Source organism: Coregonus clupeaformis, chromosome 30 (assembly GCF_020615455.1).
Source record: "Coregonus clupeaformis isolate EN_2021a chromosome 30, ASM2061545v1, whole genome shotgun sequence".
NCBI lineage: Eukaryota > Metazoa > Chordata > Actinopteri > Salmoniformes > Salmonidae > Coregonus > Coregonus clupeaformis.
Window position 1 is genome coordinate 35,588,249 of NC_059221.1, and position 16,851 is coordinate 35,605,099.

The following is a 16,851-nucleotide window of genomic DNA, read 5'->3' on the forward strand; positions in this document are numbered from 1 at the left end:
TGGCTGGAGTGGTGTAAAGCTTGCCGCCATTGGACTCTGGAGCAGTGGAAACGTGTTCTCTGGAGTGATCACCATCTGGCAGTCCGACAGACTAATCTAGGTTTGGTGGATGCCAGGAGAACCCTACCTGCTGGAATGCGTAGTGCCAACTGTAAAGTTTGGTGGAGGAGGATTAATGGTCTGGGGCTGTTTTTCATGGTTCGGGCTAGGCCCCTTAGTTCCAGTGAAGGGAATTCTTAATGCTACAGCATACAAGGGCATTCTAGATGATTCTGTGCTTCCAACTTTGTGGCAACAGTTTGGGGAAAGCCCTTTCCTGTTTCAGCATGAAACAAGTCCCCGCAGCAATGTTCCAACATCTAGTGGAATGCCTTCCCAGAAGGATGGAGGCTGTTAGCAGCAAGAGGGGGACCAACTCCATATTAATGCCCCTGATTTTGGAATGCAATGTTCGACGAGCAGGTGTCCACATACTTTTGGTCATGTATTGTATGTGGGGGAAAATACATCTCAGATTTAGAATAGTACCACACAGAATGCCTTATGAAGATCTTATAATATAATCACTGCCATTTAGCAGACGCTTTTATCCAAAGCAACTTACAGTCATGTGTGCATACATTTTACATATGGGTGGTCCCGGGAATTGAACCCACTAGCCTGGCATTAGAAGCACCATGCTCTACCAACTGAGCTACAAATGACCACAGTTGGTACCACTTTTTATGAACTTCATTATGAATTCTATAAAATGCATGAATGTATTACACACAGCACAGGTAGCACATAGAAGTGTTACCAGCATCTTAAATGTGATGGCACGTCAGTCCAGATTGGACATCATCAGGGGGTTGCCATTTTCACAGCAGGGGGCCATTTAACCAACCTCCATACTCTGTAATGTGCCTCCTGTAATAACTCCACACTCTGGTTACCTCAACTCTCTCGCTCTCTCTCTCCTATCTTCCCCCTCTCCTCTCTCTTTCTCTCTCTTATCCCCCTTCCCAGTCTCCCCCTCCGTTCTCTCTTCTCCATCTCCTCGCTCTTCCCCTCCTCTCTCTCCCCCTCCTCTCTCTCTTCCCCTCCTCTTTCTCTTCCCCTCCTCTCTCTCCCCCTCCTCTCTCTTCCCCTTCTCTCTCCCCCTCCTCTCTCTCTCTTCTCTCCCCCTCCTCTCTCTCTTCCCCTCCTCTCTCTCTCCCCCTCCTCTCTCTCTTCCCCCTCTCTCTCTCTCCCCCTCCTCTCTCTCTTCCCCTCCCTCTCTCTCCCCCTCCTCTCTCTCTCCTCTCTTCCCCTCCTCGCTCTCTCCCCCTCCTCTCTCTCTCTTCTCTCCCCCTACTCTCTCTCTTCCCCTCCTCTCTCTCTCCCCCTCCTCTCTATCTTCCCCTCCTCTCTCTCTCCCCCTCCTCTCTCTCTTCTCCTCCTCTCTCTCTCCTCTCTTCCCCTCCTCTCTCTCTCCTCCTCCTCTCTCTCTCTTCCCCGCCTCGCTCTCTTCCCCTCCTCTCTCTCTTCCCCTCCTCTCTCTCTCCCCCTCCTCTCTCTCTTCCCCTCCTCTCTCTCTCCTCCTCCTCTCTCTCTCTTCCCCGCCTCGCTCTCTTCCCCTCCTCTCTCTTTCCTCTCTTCCCCTCCTCCTAGCCCTCAGTTCTCTCCTCCTCTCTCTCATTGGTCATGGTGGTGTCCATGTATCCCCATGGTCAGGCCAGACAGCACTTAGCTAAACTCCATTCTGACCGACGCCAGCAGTCTGACTAGTATTAACACTCCATGCCATGGCCATAATCTGGAGTAGAGGTTGTATGCGCTCCCCTGTTATGCACCAAAACGACACACTAAACTTGAAGAACAGGAAACATGGTCAGACCATGGGTAATACCATCATATTTTCATCACTAGGAGAGATACAGCAGAATCAATAATCATAATCGACATAAGGGACCAGATCTAACCAGTGGAAATGTTTTTTTAAATTATATTTTTTATATAATTGTGGGTTCAGTTATGTATCAGAAGAACATCAGGGAGGCTCCCAAAGCCATTCTGAAATAAATGATTACAGTAGCTAGCTAAGGTGTGAATCACCACAAGCTGTTTCACCTCTCAGAGAACATCAGGAAGAGACAAGAAGAGACGTGTTGCTTTAGAGCACCAGTGGACAACACCTTTCTTCCTGCCTCTACATACAGTATCTATTTATGTACTGTAAAGGGCCAGCCAGGACCCTGCTGAAAAAAACAGCATAGACCAGCATAGGCTGTGTTTTCGTGGTGCCTTTGTTGGGTTTATGTGGTGACCAGCCTATGCTGTGTTTTTGCTTTTGACCAGCCTTCGCTGTGTTTATGATGGTGACCAGTATTCATTGTATTTTTGCTGGTGACTAGTCTTCGCTGTGTTTTTGCTGGTGTTCAGCCTTCGCTGTGTTTTTGTTGGTGACTAGCCATTGCTGTGTTTTGGACACTGGTGACCAGCTTATGAAAAACCAGCATCAAGTCACATTATGCTGGCTTGCAAAGTTATGTTTAATTCCTATGGAATTGAGCCAGAGTGGGGACATCCAACAATTTGAACTTTTCTTCCCCCACAATATGAATTCATAATGTCTGCCAGGGTAAAATAAATAAAATAAAAATAAAAAAATGATTGGACTACCAAACCATCTAAACTGGAACAACCATTTCAGTAACGGTTTGAATAAGTCCAACTAACAGATTGGATTAGTTTAGAAAAATGTACAGTATGTTATTTATCTTTGTGTAGTATGAGATGACTTAATCAATCAATGTACATGCAAAAACACAAGAAACAAAACATATATTGAAACAAACAATTCAAAAAATCAACTGCAATAGACCATCCTGGGAAATATGATAATGAGGGGCGTTGTCAGACCAACATGACAAAACTACACATTTTAGTGGCCTTTTATTGTCCACAGCACAAGGTGCACCTGTGTAACGATCATGCTGTTTAATCAGCTTCTTGATATGCCACACCTGTCAGGTGGATGGATTATCTTGGCAAAGGAGAAATGTAGACAAATTTGTGCACAACATTTGAGATAAATAATTTTTTTGTGCGTATGAAACATTTCTGGGATTGTTTTTTTTTCAGCTCATGAAACATGGGACCAACATTTTACATGTTGCGTTTATATTTTTGCTCAGTGTAATATCCAGCTTGGTCACCAGCATACCAGCATCATCAGCATAACATGGTACGTGTCCAAAACACAGTGAAGTCTGGTCACCAGTGTCCAAATCACAGCGAAGGCTGGTCACCAGTGTCCAAAACACAGTGAAGGCTGGTCACCAGTGTCCAAAATAACAGTGAAGGCTGGTCACCAGCAAAACCAGCTAAGCCATGCTGGTAAATCAGCATAACCAGCTAGACCATGCTGGTCAGACCAGCTTGACCAACTTGACCATGCTGGTCAGACCAGCTTTGACCAGCATCCAACCAGCACTGACTAGCATAGTTTATAGAGTTATAAACTCTATGCCCCTATAGCCTCTTTGTGATAGTTAGAGTGATATGAAAAGATGAGGGGGTAATATGAAATGGTTGGTAGAGGTGTAATGGAGTGTTTTGTGGTATTTAGTCACAGCAGTTGTCATATTTGTGATGCTACGTTGGAATAATGGCTGCAGATTAGGCTCAGCTGTTGTTTTATAATATCATGCCAATGATATGCTACCCACTTTTTGACATCCCAGATTCCCTTTTCAAGCCCTCTACCAACCTCATACACTGAGCTGTGAAGCTCATTCTAGACAATCACGTAGCCTATCAACAGCTCCATGTACATCCTATATCAAATGTACATAGTTTAATCCATTTTAATCAAATGGTTATTTTGTTCAATGTTTTCATCCCTCAAAGTTTTACTTTAGACCACTTTTATATTCATAGTTAGAGGTGTTAGTGTAACCTCAGTTAATCTATCACTCACCTGCTGCAGGTCAAGCCCCCCCTGGGAGACTGAGTACAGAGGGTGGGGGGTAAAGTCTGATGCCTCAAACACCTGAACATACACACAGCACACACAGGGAGAACAGATATTAATTTAGCTTTTTAAGGAAGCTCATTCGTTACATACTGTAAACCAGAGCAGGCTGGTGGGTGGAGCTCTAGGAGGATGGGCTCATTGTAATGGCTGGAATGGAATTTACGGAATGGAGTCAAACATGTGGTTTCCATCTGTTTGATGTGTTTGACTCCCTTCCATTAATTCCATTCCAGCCATTACAATGAGCCTGTCCTCTTATAGCTCCTCCCACCAGCCTCCTTTGCTGTAAACACAGAGTCCTTAGGATAAGCTAAACAGACATACTAATAGCAAAACATGGAAGCTAAATTCATGTAATAAATCATTCATGTAATAAATCAATGAGTACCAGCCTTTTAAAGTGTCATCCCAGAGCATTTTCAACATCATAAAACCATACAGATATATTGGTAAATCCCACAGACTACATTCATTTTCCAACTGAAATGTTTCACTGAAAACCTCTTCTGTTCCTCTGAAATCTAAAGTAAAATATATCACGTTTTTCTTCCTTCTGGAGTGTATTGACTGGAGTAAAGATGAAATGGAGTGGTCCTTGGAGCTCCATCTCTTTATCTGGCTTATGGTATGAGTCACCATCAGAGGAGGCTGGTGGGAGGAGCTATAGGAGGATGGGCTCATTGTAATGACTGGAATAGAATAAATGGAACTGAGTCAAACACATCAAACATATGGAAACCACATGTTTGACTTTGTTCCATTTATTCCATTCCAGCCATTACAATGAGCCCATCCTCCTATAGTTCCACCCACCAGCCTCCTCTGGTCACCATCCAGCTGAGTGTTTCCCATTGTAGTTCATTTTTATCCTCTGACACATTACACAAACACTCCTTATCACTGCTCTGTATTCATTAAAGCGCGTCAGCTTCCTCTGGGCATAGTTTCACCCTGCAGTTTAATTTGATATCTTATTATGAGCACTCTCTCAACTCAATACCATATCAGACATTTGAGTGTGAGGCTCAGACAGCTCATATATTGTAACAGGGTTTGCATCCCCAGGACAGTCAAGCATAGCAACCAGGCTCCACTGCAGTCCAGCCCAACACTAGAGGTCTATAGACAGTGGCTAAAATGTTTTAATCCATGGGGGTCCTGACGTCTCCCCACCCCCAATCTCATCCCCCTACACTCACACAAATACATACAACCCCCAAGTAGCAAAACAATCTCTTGTATTCACACTGGGTTGAGTCATGGGGTGGCACTGGGGTGAGTCATGGGGTGGCACTGGGGTGAGTCATGAACCATAACTAGGGATCTTACATAGAATGGTGCTCTAAAGACCCTCAATAAGTATAGTGAGGGAAAAAAGTATTTGATCCCCTGCTGATTTTGTAAATTTGCCCACTGACAAAGAAATTATCAGTCTATAATTTTAATGGTAGGTTTATTTGAACAGTGAGAGACAGAATAACAACAACAAAATCCAGAAAAACGCATGTCATAAATGTTATAAATTGTTTGCATTTTAATGAGGGAAATAAGTATTTGACCCCTCTGCAAAACATGACTTAGTACTTGGTGGCAAAACCCTTGTTGGCAATCACAGAGGTCAGACGTTTCTTGTAGTTGAACACCAGGTTTGCACACATCTCAGGAGGGATTTTGTCCCACTCCTCTTTGCAGATCTTCTCCAAGTCATTAAGGTTTCGAGGCTGACGTTTGGCAACTCGAACCTTCAGCTCCCTCCACATATTTTCTATGGGATTAAGGTCTGGAAACTGGCTAGGCCACTCCAGGACCTTAATGTGCTTCTTCTTGAGCCACTCCTTTGTTGCCTTGGCCGTGTGTTTTGAGTCATTGTCATGCTGGAATACCCATCCACGACCCATTTTCAATGCCCTGGCTGAGGGAAGGAGGTTCTCACCCAAGATTTGACGGTACATGGCCCCGTCCATTGTCCCTTTGATGCGGTGAAGTTGTCCTGTCCCCTTATCAGAAAAACACCCCCAAAGCATAATGTTTCCACCTCCATGTTTGACGGTGGGGATGGTGTTCTTGGGGTCATAGGCAGCATTCCTCCTCCTCCAAACACGGCGAGTTGAGTTGATGCCAAAGAGCTCCATTTTGGTCTCATCTGACCACAACACTTTCACCCAGTTCTCCTCTGAATCATTCAGATGTTCATTGGTAAACTTCAGACGGCCCTGTATATGTGCTTTCTTGAGCAGGGGGACCTTGCGGGCGCTGCAGGATTTCAGTCCTTCACGGCGTAGTGTGTTACCAATTGTTTACTTGGTGACTATGGTCCCAGCTGCCTTGAGATCATTGACAAGATCCTCCCGTGTAGTTCTGGGCTGATTCCTCACCGTTCTCATGATCATTGCAACTCCACGAGGTGAGATCTTGCATGGAGCCCCAGGCCGAGGGAGATTGACAGGTCTTTTGTGTTTCTTCCATTTGCGAATAATCGCACCAACTGTTGTCACCTTCTCACCAAGCTGCTTGGCGGTGGTCTTGTAGCCCATTCCAGCCTTGTGTAGGTCTACAATCTTGTCCCTGACATCCTTGGAGAGCTCTTTGGTCTTGGCCATGGTGGAGAGTTTGGAATCTGATTGATTGATTGCTTCGGTGGACAGGTGTCTTTTATACAGGTAACAAGCTGAGATGAGGAGCACTCCCTTTAAGAGTGTGCTCCTAATCTCAGCTCGTTACCTGTATAAAAGACACCTGGGAGCCAGAAATCTTTCTGATTGAGAGGGGGTCAAATACTTATTTCCCTCATTAAAATGCAAATCAATTTATAAAATTTTTGACATGCGTTTTTTTGGATTTATTTTGTTGTTATTCTGTCTCTCACTGTTCAAATAAACCTACCATTAAAATTATAGACTGATCATTTCTTTGTCAGTGGGCAAACATACAAAATCAGCAGGGGATCAAATACTTTTTCCCCTCACTGGACTATATTTCACACAATAGGTCTATACAGGGTGTGGATGTGTTTGTGGCATTCTCACCTGGTTGCCAGAGATGAGGAGTGCTCCTGGGGAGAGGCTGGGCCGGTAGGGAATAGTAGCACCCTTCGGGGGAGACTGGGGAGTCAAACATAGGACAAGGGGTCTGGTGTGGTGAGATATCGAAACACCTTTATCACTAAAATAAATATGACAAATGCAAGTAAAAATGTGTGTGAAGGATTTCATCTTTTAAATTTGGCTAATGTTGTGTCACTTATGTTGTGTGGGAGGGAAAGAAATGGAGCAAATGGCGTTGAAGCAGGGTGACAATGAATGGTGTATTAAACTACTAATGACATTTCCATGACATTTGTCTCCTTGTTTTTCTCATGGTGACATTAGTCATTCATTGAACAGTTCAACCATTGAAACAGCAGCTCTTTAGGGTTGATTGGATTGTTCTTGGGTTTGTAATCTCAGCCTTCAACTCAAGTTGTTCAACATCCCCTTGGATATGTCAAATGCACACACACATGCATGCACGCACGGATGCATGCACTGCACGCATACCCACACACACACACACACACACACACACACACACACACACACACACACACACACACACACACACACACACACACACACACACACACACACACACACACACACACACACACACACACACACACACACACACACACACACACACACACACACACACACATGCACATTCACACTTAACTGACAAAAACCTACTCCCTTTCAGAGAAAACTCATGAACTCACCAATTACAAAAGGAAACTAAAAATGGGTAAAACAACACACAAGAAGTTGTCATAAGGATGCAGGGTTTTCTGGAAATGTGGAGCATCTTTTCTGCCGGAGCAGATTCTCTGTATAACTTTGCATAATTTACATCCTGAAGCGAAAAGCAAGGCCCCGCTGGAAGAGAATCCTAATGAAAGTTGCATGCCTTTGTAGAAAGCCCTGGAAAACTGGATCAAACTAGCTATTAGGCAGTCAGGTCCAGCTGCAATGCAAAAAGGACTTGTACACGGCACGTACGCATTGGAGGGAAATATGCTCCAGGTTGCTTTTTTCCCTTTTCCCCAACTCCTGTTTCTCAAGAGAACAGTTGTTTAAAGGTGAACACACTTTGCTGCAGGTCAGTTTGTTTTCGGGTTAATATCTTGATGTTCTTTTCCAACAATGGAAAACTTGAGCCAGGCTGCTTTCCTCTGTGACTGGCTCATCTGGCTGCTCTATAATAAGGTTTCTCAGAGTCTAATAGGGTCCGCAAGCAAAGACCAGAGGATGGTGACTAATGTGTACTGAGCCGAGGAGAAGTTAACTTTAGCTGGCTCTTCAGGACGGATGCTCCACATTTCCCTAAGGCTCAGATTAGTGGAACTATTATAAACTCTCATCTATATTCTTGGTATGGCAGTAATTCAATCAAATCAACACTATGGCTAACACCCAAACTGGACAAATATAACATTGCTCTTGTGCCACAAAAATGCAGAAACACTTTTATTGTTACTCCAGCAACAATGTAGTGTGGGTTTGATTGAATTCCACTCTTGGTTATGGATGTCTGTGTGTGAGGGGAATAGGACAGGGAGAAGGAGAGGAACGGCGCCCTACCTCCAGGATTACAGTGCAGATGAGCTTGACACACTGGATTACAGAGTCCTGACTCCCCGATATCGTCACCCCTCGCTCAGTAGAGTTGGGCAGCAAATCCCCTGCCACCTGTATCTGTGCTCCGGTGCTCTGCCAATGATAGGGGTTTAAGGAAAGGATTACACCGATTCAGAAAGATATGGCATTCTAATAATCACACTGACATGGGTCCATCTCTATGGTTTGTTGACCTTCTAATAGAGGGGTCGTTCCATGAAATGAGTCCCGTTTGGGTAGTATAACTTGGTAAAAAAACAACAACTTTGATTTCACCTAATTTTAACATTCTGTCATGACGAGCAGTTGTTCAACTTAAGAGGCAAAAAAACATGGACTATAGTAAGTGCTTATTAAGTGCCAAATAAAGTAACAGGGTTGACTGTAACAGGGTTGACGATTGCGTCTTAAATCAGCCATAAATCCCCTTGTGACAGGGGAATGGAAGCTTGTTGTGTGCAACAGGGAGGGGCAATTCAATGCAAGCTTCACAATTGATTGATTTATTTAAACATTTCTAGCATGTCTATCTATGGGTAACAGGGTTGACGTGTTTTGTTCGACCCACTCGGTTTTCCACCACAAAATACCAGAAGATGGCCAAAAAGAGTAGAACCAGCTCACCTGCTTTTACGTTATGATTTGACTATTAAATGTTCAATGTTTCTCTTGAAAACAAATATTTTAAAAGGATTTGTTTCAACATATTAAAATGAGAGTTCAGTTCATGTAACAGACCTTACAATGAAGGTCAAAACATGTTTTACCTTAAAATGAATCACTAATCACATGAAATAACTAGGGTTTTACAATGATGGTGAACATTTTGAGAAATGTTGGAGTTAAGTGGGTTAAAATCTTCAGAGAAGTCACAGAGAGTGCACAGGGGGAAAATACTGAATTTATTCATAATAAAAATCAGATTTATTGAATGTTCCATGTGGTCTATATTAAAGGGCACTTCATTTAATATGACAGGCTTTTAAAATCCAATATTGGTGCATAATTCCTACTTAAAATATCAAAGGGGACTCATTTCATGGAATGACCCAGAGATGAAAATAGGGGTTTTCCCCCTCATTTCACAGAGAAAGCTTAGTGACTTTGTGATAAGCTTAGCACTAAACCTTGGGTGGTCATGGATGGATGGAAAGACCAGCATACAAATAGTAGTGCCCTGCATGGAAAATGAGTTTGCAGTAGAGTCAAAGCACAGTGCAACTGCCACTCTATGTGAACAAACAGAGTACATAATGCATCCTGACCATAGGATATCGTGTATGGTTCCCGATAGTAGCTTGGTGCCCTTGAGATAAACACAAACCAGACATGAAACAGACTGGCATATAGTCGCCTGGAGCGCTGATCAGGGAAGGGAGTAGCTAACTCCCCACTCTGTCTACAGTCACGTAAAATGGCTGCCTTTTTCTAACTCTAAAGGGACTTGTTTCTTGCCTGAAGTCAACAATTTTTTAAATATTTCCCCCCAACTCAATCGTCATCCCTTTATCGTAGCTTTCTTTAAACAAGTGTCAGCTCATCCAGATACGAAGCTGTGGACAGAGGTGATAGGGAGGTATGACGAGGATGCTCAATTTTGCTAGCCTGGGTGCCAGTTTCTTTTTGCTTTAGGGCTCTATTCAATCTGTATCACTGAAGTGTTACAGATAGCGTGATAGAAATGTAAAGGTAATTTCCGATTGAGCTGACATATGCAGCGTTTACCGTGAATGCAGTCTCCGCTAACGCGGGAACATTGCCTTTAAATTTCAATCATGCTGTAACGCTGAACTTCCTCGATACGGATTGAATAGAGACCATAGTTAACTTGTGGTACCTGAATGCAGGTAGCTATTCTGAATTAGTCACTCACCTCTCTGATCTCCCTGATCTTGGCCCCTCCCTTGCCGATGAGGGAGCCACACTGGCTGGCTGGGATGACTAGTCGTAGGGTCACTGGGGGTTTGCTGCTGATGGTGCCGTTGGCCACCAGTGTAGTGAGATCCTGGAGAGAGGGAGAAAAGGAGGGGGAAAAGATAGAGAGGGGGACAGAGGAAGAGAGAGAGAGAGAGAGAGAGAGAGAGAGAGAGAGAGAGAGAGAGAGAGAGAGAGAGAATGATGGATGATAAGTCATTGATGGCATAATCCCTAAAAACCCGGCTTTGATTGAACGGGGGCCTTGAGTGGCCCTGTAAAGGTAAGGCCTCAGTCAGGTTGTTTAAAATGTTTCTTCATTTGACCAGGTAGTAAACCAGGTAGTAAATAGCCTCTCCTTCACTCCAGTGTGGGTGGAGATTGAGCTGATAATTAATGAACAGTCAGGCTCCCTAAGCCTTTGAAATGTAAACGGCCCTCGCTATCTCTCTGCCCATCAGCGCACATCCCGTTAACTCAGCCTGAATACAAGTTTCTCCCCCTCTGTCTCCGTATGGCCTGGCAGAATACAAAGCACACAGCATGTATTTCAAACAGAATGCGTTAACTAGGCAGTGTGCAATAATAATAATTTCACGTACTTTACAGAGGTGCCCTCCAGGGGATTTGACCAAAAAAACATGTATTTCTCCAACAGTTCTTGTAGGCCTACTTTTTTTTATATAAAACCCATGTATCTAATGCAGCTATGATGCTTGGTTTTCTCTCAGTGTCTAGATTAAGTGAGACGGATGGATCTAGGCAGCATCGCTGGCGTGGCATTGTCTTATTATATGAGGAGCACGTAGCTCGTCAGTGGGATCGCAGGGCTCTGGGCGTCATCTCCTAGATTGGATCTAAAATATGCGTCATACATTAACAACTGTGAACGGCGCGATCCTTGCTCACTCACCAAACTCGGTGAGCGACTCTCAAAAGCAAATTGCCGTAAATACGTCCGGGGGTTACAAGAATCTGCAGTCACACAAAGAGGCGCTGGGCATAATCCCCTGTGTATGCTGTGGTTAGGACGATAAGACATCAATGGAGAATGACTAAACTGCTCCAAATAAAATCTCCTTTCCTGGGAGCAACAAGTCAAGTACAACACGTATACCAAGCACTGAACTGTGGTCCTTTGTGATTAGAGAGGCACAGTGGTTCTGCCCAGACTCAAGTAACCCTATCTACCTGTGCTTATAATGACTGGATAAAGTACATTTCATGGACCGCCTTAATGATAAAATCATCATGATGAAATGAATGATGAGAATAACTACTTAGAATCTAGTCCTAGACCATCTATCCCCTAGCCACAGTAGTGAAATCCTTTAACCTTTTACTGCAGGGGCTAAATCAGGGTCATACAGAGTGTTTCTTGGTAGTCTTAAACAAATCTACTTTGAAACAAAAGTATACACCTCACACACATGGTTATGGGCTTTAAAAAAAGAAGACACCTGTACCATGTCAGATACAGAGTTGAAATGTATTCAATTTTGAGTTTACATCCCAATATTACACTTTATACATCACAGAAGACTGAAATATAACAAAACCTTTTGACATAGAAACACCTGATTTCCGGCGTTTAAAAAAAATGATGTTTATTTGTCACGATCGTCGGAGGACCAAGGCGCAGCGTTGAAGGCAAACATACTCTTTATTTAGTGATACACGACAAAAATAACAAAACGATAACGTGACGTCCACGGTCTAACACAAACCACACTGGAACAAGATCCCACAACCACTGTGGGAAAACAGCCTGTCTAAATATGGTTCCCAATCAGAGACAACCAGCAACAGCTGACACTCGTTGCCTCTGATTGGGAACCACTCTGGCCAACCTAGAAATACAACTACTAGAAAAACAAATGAAACTCACACCCTGGCTCAACATACAAGTGTCCCCAGAGCCAGGGCGTGACAGTACCCCCCCCTAAAGGCGCGGACTCCGACCGCGCCAACTAAATACCACAGGGGAGGGACCGGGTGGGCACTCCGCCCTGGCGGCGGATCCGGCTCCGGGCCTGATCCCCACTCCCTCTCCAACCCCCCAAAGTACCCCTGGTCCGGTCTGGCCCCGCTGGCCGGAGCTGGACTGCACACTGGTGGAGCGGATTGCTCTAGCTCCGGCGTGAAGCAGCTGACCGGTGCCGGACCAGGCACCGGTGGAACAGGCACGGGCCGTGCCGGACTGACGACGCACACCACTGGCTTGGTGTGGGGAACAGGCACGGGCCGTGCCGGACTGACGACGCACACCACTGGCTTGGTGTGGGGAGCAGGAGCGGGCCGGACCGGGCTGGCGACGCACACCATTGGCTTGGTGCAGGGAGCAGGAGCGGGCCGGACCGGGCTGGCGACGCGCACCATAGGCTTGGTGCGGGGAGCAGGAGCGGGCCGGACCGGGCTGGCGACGCGCACCATTAGCCTGGTGCGGGGAGCAGGAACAGGCCGGGCTGGCGACGCGCACCATAGGCTTGGTGCGGGGGGCAGGAGCGGGCCGGACCGGGCTGGCGACGCACACCATTGGCCTGGTGCGGGGAGCAGGAACAGGCCGGGCCGGGCTGGCGACGCGCACCATTGGCTTGGTGCGGGGAGCAGGAACAGGACGGGCCGGGCTGGCGACGCGCACCATTGGCTTGGTGCGGGGAGCAGGAACAGGACGGGCCGGGCTGGCGACGCGCACCATTGGCTTGGTGCGGGGAGCAGGAACAGACCGGACCGTACTGGGGACACACACCACTGGCCCTACGCAGGGATCTGGAACGGGCCGGACCGGACTGGTAACACACCCCAGTACCTCTCGCCGTGCCTCTACACCTTCCTTCCCCTCTTTGACCAGTGGCCCCCGTAACCTGGCGGCCTCCTCTGCCAACCCGCTGGGCCGCTCTATCGCGGTCTCCTGCTGCCCCGTCGTCCACGGCGTTAGCCCCCCCCCTAAAAAATGTCTGGGCTTCTCTCCTACCCGTGGACCAGGTCTCCATACTTTTCGCCAGCCTTTCGCCCTTCTGCTTCCACGTCAAGCCCCTCTCTTGCTCACCCGGCTTGACCCAGTCGAGGAGGCGCTGGATATTCGCCAGAGATTTCCCTGGCGATGGCTCCTGGACCCGCTGCTTGGTCCAGTTCTGGTGGGATCTTCTGTCACGATCGTCGAAGGAGGAGGACCAAGGCACATTGTTGAATGCAAACATACTCTTTTATTCAATGATTACACGAACAAAACAACAAACGATAACGTGACGTCCACGGTCTAACACAAACCACACTGGAACAAGATCCCACAACCACTGTGGGAAAACAGCCTGTCTAAATATGGTTCCCAATCAGAGACAACCAGCAACAGCTGACACTCGTTGCCTCTGATTGGGAACCACTCTGGCCAACATAGAAATACAACTACTAGACAAACAAATGGAAACTCACACCCTGGCTCAACATACAAGTGTCCCCAGAGCCAGGGCGTGACATTATTAATTATGAAATTATGAAAAATATTAATAATATTCCAACAATGAGGTCACTAGGTCATTTGACTGCTACTATTTTTGGCCAATGGGTATTGTAATTGATATTGTTGTCTCTCTACTGCTACTCCCTACTGTTATTAAAGGAGAAGTTTACCCAAAATCCAGAAACTCCAAAGTGATTCCATACATTGAAACTAGTTCAGTGGAGTTTGCCCTCTCCCCCTCTCTCTCCCTGTAGTACTGGTTGTTACCCATCTCCGCTGCTGTGGCAGTCGGCTACATAAATGTATTATATAAAATAATCGCAAATGTTTTAGGTAGAAAAGTACACATTTCCTTACTCAAAACCGATAGTAACTTTTCACATAATTAGCTCATTCGGCAATACGCTTTCAATAAAACAATGAATTTGTCCACACTTTGTGGATTTCTGAATCATGATTTCACTGGCAATGGAGCAGAGTGAAGCCTGCATCCAGCAACATCACCAGTCACGTGAGCCGTTTTTGCAGTTGTTTCAGTCCAGCACTGCACGGAGTGAGAGGGGGAAGGACAAACTTCACCAAACTAGTTTTAATGTATGAAATAACTTCAGAGTTTCTGGATTTTGGGTGAACTTCTCCTTTAATAACAGTAGGGAGTAGCAGTAGAGAGACAACAATATCAATTCTTTACAATACCCATTGGCCAAAAATATGTATTTTTCTTTCGATCCTTTAATTAAAGATGTCAGACACATCCCACTCAGGCATGGTGAGAGGCATGCCGAGGGCTGTAGGTCAGCCAACAGGTTGCCATGACAACTCGGGAGTTTCGGCTGAATGTAGGGTTGGGAAGAGCTTAAGATCTTTAATGAATGCTGCTCGGCACCCTCCCAGCCAGCGTGTGTTTACTGACTGCAATAAAACAAGGCTCCGTCGACTCGACTACGCGGGGAGCGACTGTTTCAAAGCTAGGCCAGCCAAAATGTCCCTGAATCTATCATGTTAATTAGTTTGCTGATGGATAAATAGCTAAATGTTCCGCAGGTCTGCCGTTATCTGTAGCTCATTAAGGGATTAAACACAAACCTCATCTGTTTAATTAATTAGGACGTTAACATATTGTCATCTGCTCTTTCATCAACAGGCCTAGAGCACTGACGCATGTTCTCCCTCAAAACAATATGCTTTCCATAAAAGGCATGGAGCCACTCGACTGTTACTCTCCTCTTGTCAGGGCTGTTCCAATGCCAAGCTCAATTTAATAAGTCACTATGCTGCTGCATAAAACGCACGGTGATAAATGTATTCATCAATGTGCTAGCAACACTTCACACTGCAATATTCTAAATGAGAAACGAAAAGGCTCTTGCACCAAGAGCAGCAACAGTCTAACTCCTACCCAACGTCAAATTCATCTGCAGTAGAAGCCAACCTGGGAGGAAATTATTTTCAATTATTAATTTACAGGATGAACTGTATAAATAAAAGCATATAATCTAATTGGAAACCAGAAAATGATACATCAAATCAATTGGGCAGCTGTGCCCTGCCTAAGGAAATCTCTAAGGGAAACACTGATTGTGTCTTACCTCTTCCAGTTTGTATGTAATCATGGTGAAGGCCCTGAAGACACAGTCTGTAGAACCGGTGATGGTGATGATCCTCTCTGGACAGGAGCCCTCTGAGATGTTCACCCGTGCACTGCTCTGTAGGGGGATAGACCAAGAACCAGGGTCTAGCTTTATTTACATTCTATTAGATGAGGAGAACATGGGTAGAGCACATGGTGGATGGGTGGATGGCGCAAATAAGGTGCACAGGTAAGAGGGTAGAGAGGTGAGGAGGACAGAATGAGGTTAGTATGGATAAGAACAGGTATGGTTAAAGTGACAGAGGTAAAACTCCAGCATACTCCAGACCAGTTAATACACTCTGCTCCACAGATAACTAACAATATACTGTATACTGTAGCTGGAGTAGCTGGAGTAGCTGGAGTAGCTGGATCACCCTACAGGGAATTGACCTTGCTGTAACCAAACCCTAGGCTGGTACTCTGATTTCTCCATCCACTGTCCCTTCATTTTCCCCCACAGCCCTGGGGTCTGGGGACTGGAGAGTGGACATGTGAGTATTAGAGGTATGGTGATACTTTAACGATGTTGATTACAGTCATCTTATGGAGTCATTCTGGCACTGTGAGGACAGACAGGGCTTGGGAGGAAGTCAGAGAGCCTCACATAGGGGAACTAACGAAAGGCCTGCCTATTTGTCTGTCTGACTGACTGACTGTCTGGGTGGACGGCTGACTAGCATGGATGACTGGTTTACTGGCTGACTCATCCAGTGGCCCTTCAGGGCTACATGCTCACCCAGTCTAACCACCCCTCTGGTTAGCATTCTGCTTCATAAAGTACAACATAATAGTTTTGCACCAGGAGTCAGAGGGACGAGAACCAACATAATGGCAATCAAATTACTTTTTATACAAGGAGTTAATCAAGTGCCATCAGATCAACTGCAGCCTCAACGTTTATGAGGGGGAAATAGAAGAGACATAAAGGAGAGAAAGAGGGGGAGGAGACAAACTGAGAAATGGGGAGAGAGGGTGGTTGAGAAAGCTTGACAGGGACAGACAGAGACAGAGAAAAGGGGGGAGAGGGAAAGACAGATAGAGAGAAAGAAAGAAAGAGATTTTGACACAGAGGCAGAAACAGAGAAAGAGGGATGAGGGAGAGAGAGTGCGAAAAAGGGAGAGATTTGTAATTGAAAGAGAAGAAGCCACCAGTGGCCAATAGGCAGGTCAGACTATGTGGCTGTTCTGTATG

General features: G+C 45.6%; 1 protein-coding gene across 3 annotated transcripts in view; it reads right to left on the reverse strand.

Moving 5' to 3' along the window:
* LOC121545335 (poly(rC)-binding protein 4) overlaps positions 1–16,851 on the reverse strand; it is a 60,822-nt gene that overhangs the window by 13,166 nt on the left and 30,805 nt on the right. For all 3 annotated transcript variants that reach the window (XM_041855769.2, XM_041855771.2, XM_041855772.2), the window contains exons 5-9: positions 15,616–15,732; positions 10,526–10,657; positions 8,617–8,745; positions 7,027–7,101; positions 3,944–4,015 (exon numbers count right to left, since the gene is read on the reverse strand). In XM_041855769.2, coding sequence (XP_041711703.1) covers positions 3,944–4,015; positions 7,027–7,101; positions 8,617–8,745; positions 10,526–10,657; positions 15,616–15,732 — 525 coding nt within the window. The remainder of the gene's footprint in view (positions 1–3,943; positions 4,016–7,026; positions 7,102–8,616; positions 8,746–10,525; positions 10,658–15,615; positions 15,733–16,851) is intronic.